Genomic DNA, 16,074 nt, shown 5'->3' on the forward strand with positions numbered 1-16,074 from the left:
GGTAGGCCTACAAAAAGGAAGGAAACCAGGGTCTTCTAAAATAGCTACAGATTCCCCAGAGAAAGATAAAATTCGAGAGAGAAAAAAGTCGAAATCATTGCCCAAAACCTTGAATGCCAAGAAGAGAAATAAAAATACAAGAGGACTTATTAAAAAGTTGAATTTTGATAGTGAATCTGAAAATGAAGATGTGGATTTAGTCTTAGAAGATGAAGATGATGTAACAGACCTACTGGACATAATTAACCAAGAAGTAAATGAAAGGCAAGAAGAAACTAATTTTGAAAGAACGACATTTGAAGAGGGGACTATGTTTTGGTAGGATTCAGCAAAAAGCATGGGCCACCGGTGCAATATGTGGGAAAAATCATTTCCAGAGATGAACATCATTTTGATTACCAGATTAAATTCTACAAACGAATTGGAATTGGCAGCAAATTTGTGAAAGAGTCTGAAGAAATATTGTAGCGGAAGATATTATGGTAAAACTACCAACTCCAGTAGAGTTGAGTGGATCGGCTAGAACTGATGGACAGTTATGGTTCCAAGTAGACTTTTCCAGCTTCAATGTCAACTGATTCAGTAAAATAGACAAATTGAAAAAACGTTACTTATACTTCAATATTAATCTTTTTGCAATGAAAGAAATTAAATACTCATTTCTGTATAAAAATGTTGTTTTTGATACATACTATAGGTACAGGACGTTGATGATCCAAGGTACACGAAGGCATGATCAATGGTACATTATGGTCTTGTACCATTGATTATATATCAATACAATATATATGTTCATTTTTTTCTATTGATGTTCAATATTTAAATTTTCAAAAATTACATAATGTGTAGGAACAATGGTGCTACCAGTAGAGATTCTCTCCGTTATTATATTAAAAAAAACAGCTTGTAAAAAAATTCAAATGTGAATCGTGATCCAAGGTACAACAGTCTCCCCTAAGCAATACTATTTTACTGTTTGGTTTTCTCAGAAAAATAAATGGTTGAAGTCATTTCATATTATATCTATCATATTATTTTTATCGTCTGATCATTCAATAACTCTTACATATTGGTATAGTCGAAGTAATTGCATATCGTGCATATAAAGTGTCGGCGTTCTCAAAGGCCAAAAACCAATACAGAGAAATAAAGCCGCTGCCAACTAGTCCACGTGGACTGTAGACTTGACGGTTCATATTGGATGATTTTTACTAACCGAGTGTTATGATTGTCTGGAAAGTCAAATTTGAAGTCATGTTACGGTGACGAATAGAATGCGAGCCGTCGTGTTGTCAATGTTCAGTTCAGGAACTGATGGCGATTTTGGAATTTGATATTGGTGCAGTTATAATTACTTGAAATTTCTATTGTCTGTTTGAAATGTGGCGTCCTTGGACAAGTACTAATAGTATCAACGAGTGTGATAACAATGCAGACTTTTTCCTGTATGGTGATTCTAATAGCGATGGTGAACAATACGAAAAAGAGATAGTAAATAAGATTCTGATGAAATTGAATATTGAAACCCTAAGATTATGTTTCAACGTATATAAAAATCTACATCTCGAATTTGGTTTCGAGGGAAACAAACTATTACAAGCAACATCAAATTTGACTAAAATTTCTTTCTCAACTGTACGTAAAATAGTCAAAAACAAACCAATAAAAATAAAAATGAAAAATGGATACCAAGAATGTTGACTACAAAAGCCGTATTTGTGAGAACGTGGATTTAATGCTGTGACAACGTTGTGGCTAACTAAAAAGAGAAATCAGTTGCAGATTACCGAACGCGGTGTCTTACGGCTGTTTTTCAGTGGATTCGAGCCTGATATTAAAAAACTTGTTAACAATCATCAATTTCATCCTCCACATTAGATTAGGTTCAAAATTGAAATTGAAATGTTTGTTTTAATAACTAAATAAAAGTTTTTCAAATATTACAAAATAGTGTTTTAGATTACCCTCATCAGAAAGTTTTATTTTCACATGTCACACATGATTTAATTATTAAAATAATGACTGCGATTGTGATTCTTGAGAAGTAGTAAAGTAAAAAAAATTGGAGTGCGCTAGAAAATAATTAATTCTCCAAGTGGGCGATAGACAAAATAAGTTTGAGAACTTCTGAGTCTACCAAAAGATTCTATCTGAATTATTTGCCTGAGAATACTTCCGCATGAAGGGTAAGATACATTCAATTTTTCCATTATTGAAAATATTTGCTTCAGTGAACTAGATCTTTGTTTCAAATATCAAATATACAGCCATAAAAACAATTGAGAGGATTTCATTGCCACCCGGTACATCACTACTGAAAACAACTCAATAAGTAAGTATTTCTCACATCTAACACTACCAAAAATTAATTCCCAATTTTTTTTATTTTCGAGACACATTTCGAATGTTGATAAGTTTCAGATCTTGGGAACTCATTAACAAACTTTAACTTTGCGATCTTTCGAGAACTTTTTTGTGAAGAAAATTATTTCTTGAGGCATGTTTGGAATTATATCATTCCACGATATGAGAAAGTATCAAGATCATTTAATTGTACAAATGGCTGCAAAACATGAACTACTCGAAAATGTATAAGTCAGTATCTTGTTGCAATATATTGTCAAATTCCAAATTATTTCAAACGATAATATCTTTATTGAGAAAAATATCATCATTAGGATCACTTTTTACATACCCAGCACGCTCTTTATAGAGCTTTGTTGCACTTCAATTGATTTTTTTTGCTGATTGAGTATCTGAAGTAGTTCGTTCAATTCACTATTCAAAATGGACATACCCTTATGATACTCATCCATATTTTGAATCGGATTTGCACAGTTACATCATACTCTTACTGATTTGTAGACGAGCAATGCTTAAAGTGACGTTTTGGAAACTGTATGAGTACAATTATCAAACTATCTGATAGCCTGGAGGGGATAGAAGGGATTTCCCCACAAATTATTTCAATATTGTGAGGATAATGTGTGGAAGTGATAAATGAAAAATGTTGGCTTGATTATTGAGGTTTTTAAAAGAGAGATTAGGTGCTCATTATCATTACAACATATAACATGTCTATATCCACTTTAATAGAATATGCAGTCACCCATTGCATGGGTACTTTGTAGGAGGTCAAACAAGCTGGTATAGCTCAAAGGCCAAAAAAACCAATACGAAAAAATATTGCCGCTACGAATTAGTCCACGTGGGCTGAAGAATTGGCGGTTCGTATTGGATAATTTTTACTAACCGAGATTTATGATTGGCTGAAGAGTCATAAAATTAAATTTGAAGTCATGTTACGGTGACCAATAGAATGTGAGGATGGTTAGAAGAGTCGTGTTGTCAATGTTCAGTTCAGGAACTGATCGCGATTTGAGTGTTGAAATTCGATATTGGTGCAGTTATAGTTACTTAAAATTTTTGTTATTTGTTTAAGATGTGGCGTTCTTGGACAAGTACTAATAGTAATGGCGAGTGTGGTAACAACGCAGACTTTTTCCTGTGTAGTGATTCCAATAGCGCTGGTGAACAATGCGAAAAAGAGATAACAGTGAATAAGACTGGGATGCATTTGAATATTGAAACACAGAGAGCATGTTTCAATGTATATAAGAATCTACATGTCAAGTTTGGTTTCGAGGGAAAGAAATTATTACAAGCAACATCAGATTTGACCGAAATTCCTTTCTCAATTGTCAAACCTTATGAATGCAAGACGCGCTTTGATGCGGCATTACCAAAACCTTTAGATGTTCATCTAATAAAATCATTGAAAAAACAATATACGACTGTTAGAAAAACAATGGGATTCCTACAATTGAAATCATAAGGAAGAAATTGAATACTTCCGGCCATAATGGGTTCCGAATTCTTTGAGATTATGTGGAGAAAAACTTGAGGACTGCAATGTTAACTACCATAAGAACATGGAAGCTAATATTTTTGAGGAATGGTTTGAAAACACGTTGATCCCAAATTTGGATGCGAATAGTGTGATAGTTGTTGATCACGCTTCCTATCATTCGCGATAGCTCATCAAAGTACCGAAAAATTCGAGGAAAAATGAAATACAAAGTTTTTTAATGGATAACAATTTGTATTTTGAAGATACCTATACCAAAAACCAACTACTTCAAGTTTTACAGACAAAAACATTCGAAAAAGTGTATGCCCTTGAGAATATTGCTGACAAGCATGGCCACACCATATTGAGACTTCCCACCTATTTTTATGTTTTCAATCCCATCGAGTTGATTTGAGGAAAATTGAAACAAAGCATCAGGCGTAAAAATAATTTTCCAAAATTTGATAAAAAGATGATAGAGCTAGTTAAATAAGATGTAGCTACTATTACCGAAGAAGACTGGCAGAAAAAGATTTTTAAAGTAATTTCAGTTGAAAAAGACTATATGGAGATTGGACACTTCCATATCAATGATGGAAATAAATTCATTATTGATTTAAATGTCGACAGTGATAGTGAAACGGAGAATATTCGATAATTTTTCAAAACATGGTAGGTTTTTGTCATAAGTTTTGTGCAATTTTAGTCATTTTCATCAAATATTTTATAGAAAAAAATTGTTCATTTTAACGAGATCCACCACATACTTAGTTTTTGTAATGTTCTCAGCAACTTCACTTAGCGCCCTAGGAGCTAAGCAATAAGCATCGATATAGAAAATTCTAAATATCTCGAAAACGATCACCTCTAGCGTTGTTGAGGAAGTGTACCTTTTTTACTTGGAAAAGGTGTGAAAACTAGGTTTTTTCATGAAAAGTACCAAAAGTTCACTGTCAAAAAAGTTAGGGCAATTTGAAATGAATAATGACAGCGTACGCAGTGCCCTATAGATCTTACATGGAAATTAATACAAAATTATGATTTTCCACGTCAAAAAAACCTCGGGTACCGAATTTCGTTCAAATAACTTATTTTTTGCAACAGTTATTTTCGAAAAGCGAACAAAAAAATGTAATTAATATAAACACCCGTATCTCCGAAACCAAGCATTTTCGAACACAAGTTTATATAGACTTTTTTCTTAAAATTGTCTCACGAATACGTCACTTGAATATTTTAACATACTTATGTTACACCCTGTATATATATACAGGGTCCTGCAACAGTGGCGCGGTGTTCCATATCTCTATATAGGAAGCAGATAGGAATCTAATTTTCTATAATATTACCTTATTGCTCGAGCTCGACAAAATAAAAATATTGGCGGTCACACAGGGTGTTCGATTTTTTCTGGGCGGATCCCAACTGTGTCTTTTTAAATGGCAACCTATATTTTTTATCGCTTTTTCGGTTTCTTCATAGAAAATAAAATAAACTTTATGTATATCTGCACTTCGAAAATATTGATGGTTTTCGAGATATCTAGCATGACAGGTTTTTTTTTCCAATATTCGTCACTCAGAATATTTGAAATTATAAAGTGGTGCCAAGTCCAGTTGAAATTTTTTTTTGGTCGAATATTCTACATTGGTAACTCTCTCAAACGATATATCTGAAATCGACCTGTGATATACAGGGTATGAAAAACCGCTTGCCAATATTGTAAATGAAAATTTGCAAAATCTTCCTTATATTAAATGGAACACCCTGTATATTATTGATCCATAAGAAGCGCCAACGAAACCTCTACAAATTTCATTAAGTATTCCCTATGGCTAAGTTCAATAGTTTTTCTTAAATGAGCATTTCTTTCGAAAAATGGTCATTTTTTCAAAGCGAAATCCATTTGACGACTGATAAGAATATACAAAAAATACCCTTTCCTTAAAATATCGCCCATTCCTAAAATTACCTGTTGCTAGATAAACAAGTTGCGAATTACACCACAAAATGGACGTTCTTGAATAGTTACAATAATTTCTAAAACAACCTTTCAGCGAATGAAATATTTATTGGAAATCAAGTAGTCTGGCAAATGACAGAACAAAATATTTGGCTGCAAATGAATATTGAAATTTTTAGTCAATCGTGAAGTTGAACTGTCGGTATAATTTCATCAGAATGTTGTTATCAAAAAGTGATTTGATTGATATGATTTTCATATTAGGTGAATCAGACAGGAATTTTTTATTGGCAAGTAGAATTTATTCTCAACGGTATCCAGATAGAAGGCATCCAGATGAAAGATCTTTCCGAAAGGTCTTGGGACGATTCGTTGAAACTGGATCTATTAATTATTCCAAACATGAGCGCATCAAGCCAGCTACTAATGAAGATAATGAATTGCAAGTTCTTCTTGCTGTTGAAGAAGATCCTAGTAGGAGTCAACGACAAATTGGGGAAATAGTGGATATAAGTGAGAGATCAGTGCAACGAGTATTGAAGAAACATCGCTTGCATCCATACCACGTTCAGTTACATCAAGAACTACTGTATGCTGATTTCGAGAAAAGAGTGAGATTTTGCAATTGGGCCATGAACAAAATTCGTCGAAACGAATATTTTTTCAATAATATTTTATGGTCGGATGAATCGACATTCCATAAAAATGGATTTGTAAATCGACATAATTACCATTATTATGCGACAGAAAATCCTCACTTATTGAGACAGGTGGATTATCAACATAGGTGGTCGATAAATGTCTGGGGAGGCATCATTGGAGAATATGTAATTGGTCCATACTTTTTTGAGGGACATATGAATGGTGCAATGTATCTCAATTCCGTACGAAATGATTTACCAGGTTTGTTAGATGATATTCCTCTTGACCTCCGCAATAGAATGTGGTTACAACATGATGGTGCACCTGCTCACTATTCGGCAGAAGTGAGAGATCATCTAAATGAAGTATTTCCCAATAAATGGATAGGACGGAATGGGCCTGTACGGTGGCCCGCTAGATCACCAGATTTGACGAAACTAGATTTTTTCTTAAATATGGTTTACGTTGAGCTACCAACTTCTCCCGAAAATATGCGACTTAGAATAACGAATGCTTTTCGCAGCATTACACCAGCTGTCTTGCGCAGGGTAGAACAGTCTTTCAAACATAGACTTCAGCTCTGCATTCAAGAAAATGAAAGACATGTTGAACATATTTTATAAAAGTTTCATTATCAACCTTAATTAAACTCTCCCTTTTGTAGTTTTGTAATTTGCCAGTTGACAAATTTGAATATCTAGAACTCAAGCTCTGAATGAATATAATAACATGAAAAAAATAGTTATTTATAATGTTTATTTCTTTTAACTTGTTTGGTTTGATATTGCACGATTTATGAGTGAAATTCTGCATCCAATGAAAAAATAATTTTCCATTTAGCAAAAAGTGATAGGTACATACATTTATTTCGATAAAAAATATTTGTTTGGACACCTTCTAATGTTCTGATTGATTCGGCCGTTACTTGATGAAGATCCATAGTAATTTCACAAACTACACTTAAACGATTTGATCTCCACTAACTTTATTGAAAATAATCATAACATGTTTCGCTAAAACATTAGCTTTTTCAAATGATTAATGTACAAAATTGAAACAAGATATCTTTCGTATATTTTTATCAGTCGTCAAATGGATTTCGCTTTGAAAAAATGACCATTTTTCGAAAGAAATGCTCATTTAAGAAAAACTATTGAACTTAGCCATAGGGAATACTTAATGAAATTTGTAGAGGTTTCGTTGGCGCTTCTTATGGATCAATAATATACAGGGTGTTCCATTTAATCTAAGGAAGATTTTGCAAATTTTCATTTACAATATTTGGCAAGCGGTTTTTCATACCCTGTATATCACAGGTCGATTTCAGATATATCGTTTGAGAGAGTTACCAATGTAGAATATTCGACCAAAAAAAAATTTCAACTGGACTTGGCACCACTTTATAATTTCAAATATTCTGAGTGATGAATATTGGAAAAAAAAACCTGTCATGCTAGATATCTCGAAAACCGTCAATATTTTCGAAGTGCAGATATACATAAAGTTTATTTTATTTTCTATGAAGAAACCGAAAAAGCGATAAAAAATATAGGTTGCCATTTAAAAAGACACAGTTGGGATCCGCCCAGAAAAAATCGAACACCCTGTGTGACCGCTAATATTTTTATTTTGTCGAGCTCGAGCAATAAGGTAATATTATAGAAAATTAGATTCCGATCTGCTTCCTATATAGAGATATGGAACACCGCGCCACTGTTGCAGGACCCTGTATATATATATATATATATATATATATATATATATATATATATATATATATATATATATATATATATATATATATATACAGGGTGTTTCATAATTCGACGGACAAACTTATACCACGTCATTCCTCTTGCAAAATGATGAAAAATGAGGTAGGACATGTGCGTCCGGAAATGAGCCGTTTCAGGAATACAGGGCGTTGAAGTTGCAAAATAAAAAGACCCTTTTCGTCGTAGCTCCCGGACTAAAAGGAATAAATTAATGAAACTCAGCAAATCGATTACGAGCTAGAATGTGCTTCCTCCAGTGGTATGTTTGTTTCAGTATCAGTAACCAGTGGCGTTCCAGCAGGGTAATAGCTTATATTTCCCCCCTTATTTTTTACGCCACTGACTTTATATCCACAACCGTCTTTTTTTTTTAATTCCTTGATCAATTTCACGTAAAAACCAAATGAACATTCACTATGAAAAAACCAGTAGTTTTCGAGAAAAATTGAGTTGAACTGATAGGTGCATTCTCATATGGGAATATTAATAATCGAGTAAAATAATCGAAATTCCAAAACCGAAATTATTTGAACTCTTTCATCATTCTACCATTCATTGTGTGCTTGAAAAATTATTCACTTCGGCAACATATTGCGGATTTTCTACCATTTTACCAACTTTTTTTGCAGATATGTTGTGAGCCCGCAGACCTACTGAATGGCTTTACCTCGAGATTTATTTTTTAATAAAATGTTCCATCCAAAAGATTTCCAAAGACAATTACGAATAGTTGGCAAAACTGAACTCAGAATGTTTTATCGAATTATCTTCTCTCACTGGGTAAAAATCCAAGTTTTATCGATTAACCAAAATACCATTACTTGTTTCAATATGGCACTGGTTTCAGGCACTGAAACCAGAGGACTATCCAGATCGAATTCAATTTTCTCGATGGTTTTTAAGTATGTGGAGAAATAATCCGGAATTTATCAAGCAAGTGTTATACACTGATGAGGCAAAATTCACAAGGGAAGGTATTTTCAATTCTCGCAATAGCCATATTTGGGCCGAGGAAAATCCTTTTGCTATTCATCCTCATGGCCAAAAAACAAAATTTTCATTGAATGTTTGGGCAGGAATAGTAGAAAACCGTTTAGTTGGTCCTTATCTTTTACCAGATAAGTTGAATGGGGACAATTATAGCACTTTCTTGGGAGAAGTATTGCCTGAATTGTTAGAAGATGTTTCTCTGAATATCCGGAATGGAATGTGGTTTCAGCACGACGGTGCTTCTGTTCATTTTTCGTTAGCTGCTAGAGAGTACCTAAATCGGAAATTCTGTGACAATTGGATTGGTCGAGGTTGACCCCACAAATGACCTGCCAGATCACCAGATTTGAATCCTGTTGACTATTTTCTTTTGGGTCATATGAAGTCACTGGTTTATGAAACAGAACCAAAAAGCCAAGAAGAATTAGTCGCCCGCATTCAAGCTGCATCGATGACGATTGCCGAAAATTTAGAATCATTTGAAAAAGTTCGATTTTCTATGTTGCGCCGTTGCAGATCGTGTATAAGTGTTGACGGAAAAAATTTCGAACAATTACCCTATTGATTATTCATCAGATGTTCTCATTATTATTCAAAAGCACATTTGAATTTTCAATGTAAATTTCAAAAAGAAATTCGTGTTTATGACTCACTGTTCTAGAATTTCAACAGTATTGTTTCTTATCACATTATCTAAAATATGTGTAGAGAAGGTATATTTTGAATATGATATTTCTACTCAAAGATGAATTATGAGTACCGACATCCAACTAAGAGTTATGTAATTAGCTGTAAATAGACAACTTCCATTTCTTCATTTATTTAAAAAACTTCATTTACTGACTAGAGTTAGCGAAGATCTTATCAGATGGTTATTCAAATAAATTGACTTCTTCCAAATACATTTCTTTTTTTCAGGCGTATAATTAGAGTCTACTGGTAAAATTTTGTTTTTCGGCTTCATCTGTGAAAATTTGAAAACACTGTATACTTTGAGAATGTTTTTCATTTTCTTATTAATGAATATTCTTCAAGATATTTACGATTCTACAAAGAGAAGTGTGATTTCACGAATGGGAAAGACAGGATAATTGTGAACAAAAAATAATTTTCCCAAAATCCAGAATAATGGTGTTATTTTAGGATTATTGGAGCCTAACTCAGTCGAGATTCCGAATGATCGCAAATTTTATTTGGGGTCACTTTTTTTCAGATCACAAAGTCACTCGAAGATCTGAGAACAATGAAAACATTTCAACAATGAAATCTATTGACAAGCACGAAAATAAGCCTCAAGAGTTATGATTTGTCATTACATATGCTAAACATAACAAAAATTGGTACAATGATAGAAAACCCACAATAATTACCATCACTTGCAAGCGCTAAATTAATGGTAAAATTATAAAAGAGTTCAAATAATTTTGGTTTTGGAATTTCGATTATTTTAATCGATTATTCCCATATAAGAATGCACGTATCAGTTCAACTCAATTTTTCTCGAAAACTACGGGTTTTTTCATAGTGAATGTTTATTTGGTTTTTACGTAAAATTTATCAAGGAATTCAAAAAAAAGAATGTTGTGGATATAAAGTCAGTGGCGTAAAAAATGAGGGGGGAAATATAAGCTATTACCCCGCTGGAACGCCACTGGCTACTGATACTGAAGCAAACATACCACTGGAGGAAGCACATTCTAGCTCGTAATCGATTTGCTGAGTTTCAATAATTTATTCCTTTTAGTCCGGGAGCTACGACGAAAAGGGTCTTTTTATTTTGCAACTTCAACGCCCTGTATTTCTGAAACGGCTCATTTCCGGACACACATGTCCTACCTCATTTTTCATCATTTTGCAAGAGGAATGACGTGGTATAAGTTTGTCCGTCGAATTCTGAAACACCATGTATATGTATATACAGGGTGTCCCTGGACTTCCTCTTTTCCTCTCGAGAATGTATAGATGGGGTCAAAATATCACCAGTACTTCATATAACTTTTTTTCCTAAAAGTCTTCGTAACCAAGTTACGGGCCCTCGAAGTTACAAAATGAAAAATGTTTTTCTTTGATAACTTTTCAAGTGAATATTCAAAATCATCCAAATTTTGGTGATTGACTAAACAAATGAATTCCGTCGATGAGCTTTCATGCAGGAGTCATTTGTTTTGCTACAAAGTCAGGAACGGACTACCCCTGATGGTCCACACCCTAAAACTTTGAAATGACAGATATTTTTCAATATTTTTCAACAAAATGAGGTTACTTGGACAATTTTATGAATAAAAGTACTCGTGTGGAAAGTCGATCGGAGCAACGAGTCTTGATAAAAATGTAGTTCTACTCGACGACATCAAACCCGCTCGTCCACCATTATTTGAAATGAATAATTATCAAAGCAGAAATAATAATGATAACGTTAATTCAACAACATTTATAACAGGAATAATACAAAGTATGCTAAAATGAAGTCGTAAACAAAAAGTACAGTACCTATATGGAAGTTTAAGTCACAATTGTGATAGCAGATATTTTTTCAAAGAAATATCAAGTTCTGTAGATTCGTGGTGTTTTTAAACTAACAAGCTACTCTACTATGAAATATCGAATTCATTCCATATTTTGTATGTACATAATACGTGTGGAATAATCACGTTTCGTGTTGATCAGTTATCTGAATCTCATGAAACTCAACATTCGAATGTTTCAAATTCTTCTTCACAGCTAAACTGTTGAGGAGTTTCACTGATAATTATAATTTTATGGGAGAAATTCTTTAACACGAATCTAAATTTAGCTGAAAAAACGCACATCGGAAAAAATATTTACTATACTAATAAAAAGCAAACGAATGAACTACAAAAACGGCTGCACATGATCAGGTGAAAAATATCCAGGAAATAATTATGTTCCATTTCTTTCACAGATGTTGACAAAAAAACCTTTTAGAAAGTTTTGATAAAAAATGAGAAACTGGAATGCGATTTTGTTTTGTTGAGTGGTGCGTTGTCATATGACTATCATTGTATTGTCAATATTCTATAGGATATTTTGAATTTTTTTGATATGGCCGAACAGTTTACATTCAATGAATATGCAGATATACATGTATTTTATGGACGAGCATTTTGTAATGCTGCAGAAGCTCGTCGTCTGTATTCCGAGCATTTTCCCAATCGAACGGTACCGTCAAGAGAAACATTCGAGCGTGTCGATCGCAGCTTGAGGGAGACAGGTATGTAATAATTGATAATCAATTTGAGCACGTTGTTTTATTTCGATATTATTGTAGGTACAGTTTTGCCAAAACGAGGTGGCGAGGGCGCTCCTAGGACTGTACGTACCGTTGTATTGGAGGAAAATATTTTGGAAGCCGTCGCTGATGATCCTTCAATGAGCATCAGAAATCTATCAGAACAGTTCCATACATCCAAGTCCACTATTCATAGAATAATTAGGGAACAACTGCTCCACCCATTTCACATCCAGAAGGTACATGCCATGACACCTCAAGATTTTCCAGCACGACTGGAATATGCCAATTGGTTCATGGATAGGCAAAGAGAGGATATGACTTTTATTAATCGAGTTTTATTCACTGATGAAGCAGGTTTCAGTAGAGATGGAGTTATCAACTCTCATAATCTCCATATATGGGCCGAAGAAAATCCCCATGGGATATTGCAAACCAAACACCAACGGAAATTCAACGTGAATGTTTGGGCTGGTATCATAGGAAACCATCTTATAGGACCATTCGTTCTACAGGACCGATTGAATGAAGAACGTTATTTGGAGTTCATTCAGAACGATTTGAATGGACTTTTGGAACATGTTCCATTGCAAACCCGAAGAGATATGTGGTTTATGCATGATGGCGCTCCTCCTCATTTTAGTTTGATTGTGCCTGACCATCTGAACCATATTTTCCACAATAGATGGATTGGTAGATGTGGGCCATATTCATGGCCATCGCGGTCTCCGGATTTAAATCCATTGGATTTCTTTCTGTAGGGGCATCTAAAAAGCCTTGTTTACGCTACACCCATTCACACAAGAGATGCATTGTTGAATAGAATAACATTACATTGTGAAGCCATACGAAACGACCCTGGAATGCTATTTCAAGTACAGAGAGGGTGTCTTCGCAGACTAAGAAAATGTATAGAGAGAGAAGGTGGTCATATCGAGCAGTTTCTGTAGCGAATTTTTCATTTCTGTTTGCTCTTGAGGCTCTTGAGTTTCGTTAGTTAAACGTGTTTGCATTATAAAAATTCGTTATGAACATTTTACCTATCATTTCCATTTTCCTTAAAAACTAATATTTTCGAATAATGGTAGACATCTCAGGATAAATGTTGTTGAATTAACGTTATCATTATTATTTCTGCTTTGATAATTATTCATTTCAAATAATGGTGGACGAGCGGGTTTGATGTCGTCGAGTGAAACTACATTTTTATCAAGACTCGTTGCTCCGATCGACTTTCCACACGAGTACTTTTATTCATAAAATTGTCCAAGTAACCTTAATTTGTTGAAAAATATTGAAAAATATCTGTCATTTCAAAGTTTTGGGGTGTGGACCAACGGGGGTAGTCCGTTCCTGACTTTGTAGCAAAACAACTGACTCCTGCATGAAAGCTCATCGAAGGAATTCATTTGTTTAGTCAATTACCAAAATTTGGATGATTTTGAATATTCACTTGAAAAGTTATCAAAGAAAAATATTTTTCATTTTGTAACTTCGAGGGCCCGTTACTTGGTAACGAAGGATTTTAGGAAAAAAGTTATATGAAGTACTGGTTATATTTTGATTCCATCTATACATTCCCGAGAGGAAAAGAGAAAGTCCAGGGACACCCTGTATATATATATATATATATATATATATATATATATATATATATATATATATATATATATATATATATATATATATATATATATATATATATATATATATATATATGATGTTGTTTTTTTCGGGTGTTCATCCGTTGTGTACTATTCGATAGTCGACGTTTCGCCATCATCTCAGATGGCATTATCAAGACGTGTTACTGCTTCGCTTCGAGAGGTGTAACTGTTACACCTCTGTAACAGATGATGGCGAAACGTCGACTATCGAATAGTACACAACGGATGAACACCCGGAAAAACAACACATCATATTCCACCATCCGTGAAAACCTACATTGTAATATATATATATATATATATATATATATATATATATATATATATATATATATTTATTATGATTCTTATATAATCAGAAATGATTATTGAATAACAAAATTAGTTAGCTCCCTAACTATTTTATTTAAAGGGAACTGCTGGAAGGTAGTTTACTTGAACTATAACAATGATAATTATTGAGTGTGACTTTTGGAAAAATTCAAAAAATTTGTGAGCCTAGTGATGTTTTTTAACGGAGTACTGTGAGTTAGATCATTTGATTGTTTGTTCTGCTTACAGCGGTGGAAGTGCTTCAATAGTACTGGAATAGGGATGGAGCCCTCGGACCCTGTTGAAGAGGATCTTCCTGACACTCATATGCATATTACAAATGCGATTGATCAGCCTTCACCTCTCTCAAAATCCCTCATAACAATCAACACCATCTCTACCCCATTCATAAAACTGTCTTAAATAACTCAGAAATGAGAATGACCGCATCAACTAGCTTATTCAATGAAGTTGCTGAAGTTCTTGAAAAAGTAGAATCTTTATAAAAAAAAAAAGATAGATGCTGCTGAGGGCAGAAAAATCCCATTATTACACTGATCTTGGGCTTTTTACTGTTATTGTAGTATTGTAGATGAAAATAATCTTACTTAGAATCACCCAATGGAATTGAAAAAACTACACCTCGGAACGTCAAGAACCTAACGTAAATCAAGGAAAAAAGGTGCAAATCGTGTTGGACTTACATTTTCAGTTTCAAAAATTACTAATTATTTCTTAGTTAATCAGGCATTTTTCATGCGAAGCTTCAAGTCGTATGTTCTCCAACGACTTCTCACTACGAAGGGCACCCTTAGGGATGTAGTGCTTTTGATTACAGCTAAGAACATCATCCGATATACGAAAACTAAAGTAAAACTTCGTGATGCCAGAAGGTTCAATAGGAAAGTAAGAAACGAAGACACATACACGTGGACCAGATATTTTGCTTCACAACATTTGTCGATGTTTACACTCCCCCAGTGAACCAATGTGAAAATTAATCATTTGTTTGGTAATTCCTCAAATTTTTGTAGAGGGAAGGAAAGATGCAAACATTGCGTGGGAAACTCATGAAAAGAATTGAAAGTTGTAACAAGATGTGAAGTGTATATACAGTGTGTCCGCAAAGTATGGAATAAATTCGATATTTCCAAAACCAAAGGTTTTTTTACAAAAACCTGAAACACATCGATTTTCAATTTCAATATTCTACATTTTACAATAGAATTTCATCATACAAGGTAATCCATAATAATGTGATGACGTTATCGGTAATTTTTTTTTAAATGCAACACCCTGTATTTGGTGTCAGTTTTAGATAATTCGTAACGAATTGATTCCAAAAAGGTATGATACTTGGGGTCTAACAGACATAATTTGAAAGATGTGCGCTTAGAAAATAAATTTTATTGATATCTAATTAAAGTAAAAATCAATTAATTATTTTATATTTTTTTTAATGATTAATTTAACAATGGAAAAGTAATCCAGTAATAAATACATGACTTTATTTTGAATGTTCGAATTGTAGTCCTTGCTGTAGTTGACAGAAATACTTGTTAGCACGATAACAAGTATTTCTTATTAATTTTAAAAAACTAGGCGGCTAGTTTGTTTTTGTTACT

General features: G+C 33.6%; 1 protein-coding gene across 9 annotated transcripts in view; it reads right to left on the minus strand.

Moving 5' to 3' along the window:
* The window catches only part of LOC111507475 (peptidoglycan-recognition protein SC2), a 203,167-nt gene that overhangs the window by 92,332 nt on the left and 94,761 nt on the right, over positions 1 to 16,074 (minus strand). The window contains exon 1 of one of the 9 annotated variants that reach the window (XM_074186726.1): positions 2,696 to 2,855. The exons of the other annotated variants lie outside the window; for them this stretch is intronic. Within the exon in view, the coding sequence (XP_074042827.1) occupies positions 2,696 to 2,816 (121 nt within the window). The 5' untranslated portion in view covers positions 2,817 to 2,855. Of the gene's footprint in view, positions 1 to 2,695; positions 2,856 to 16,074 lie in introns of those variants that run through there. 9 annotated transcript variants of the gene reach the window in all.

Source organism: Leptinotarsa decemlineata, unplaced genomic scaffold (assembly GCF_025532065.1).
Source record: "Leptinotarsa decemlineata unplaced genomic scaffold, Ldec_3_MD MMD2_P_RNA_scaffold_4, whole genome shotgun sequence".
NCBI lineage: Eukaryota > Metazoa > Arthropoda > Insecta > Coleoptera > Chrysomelidae > Leptinotarsa > Leptinotarsa decemlineata.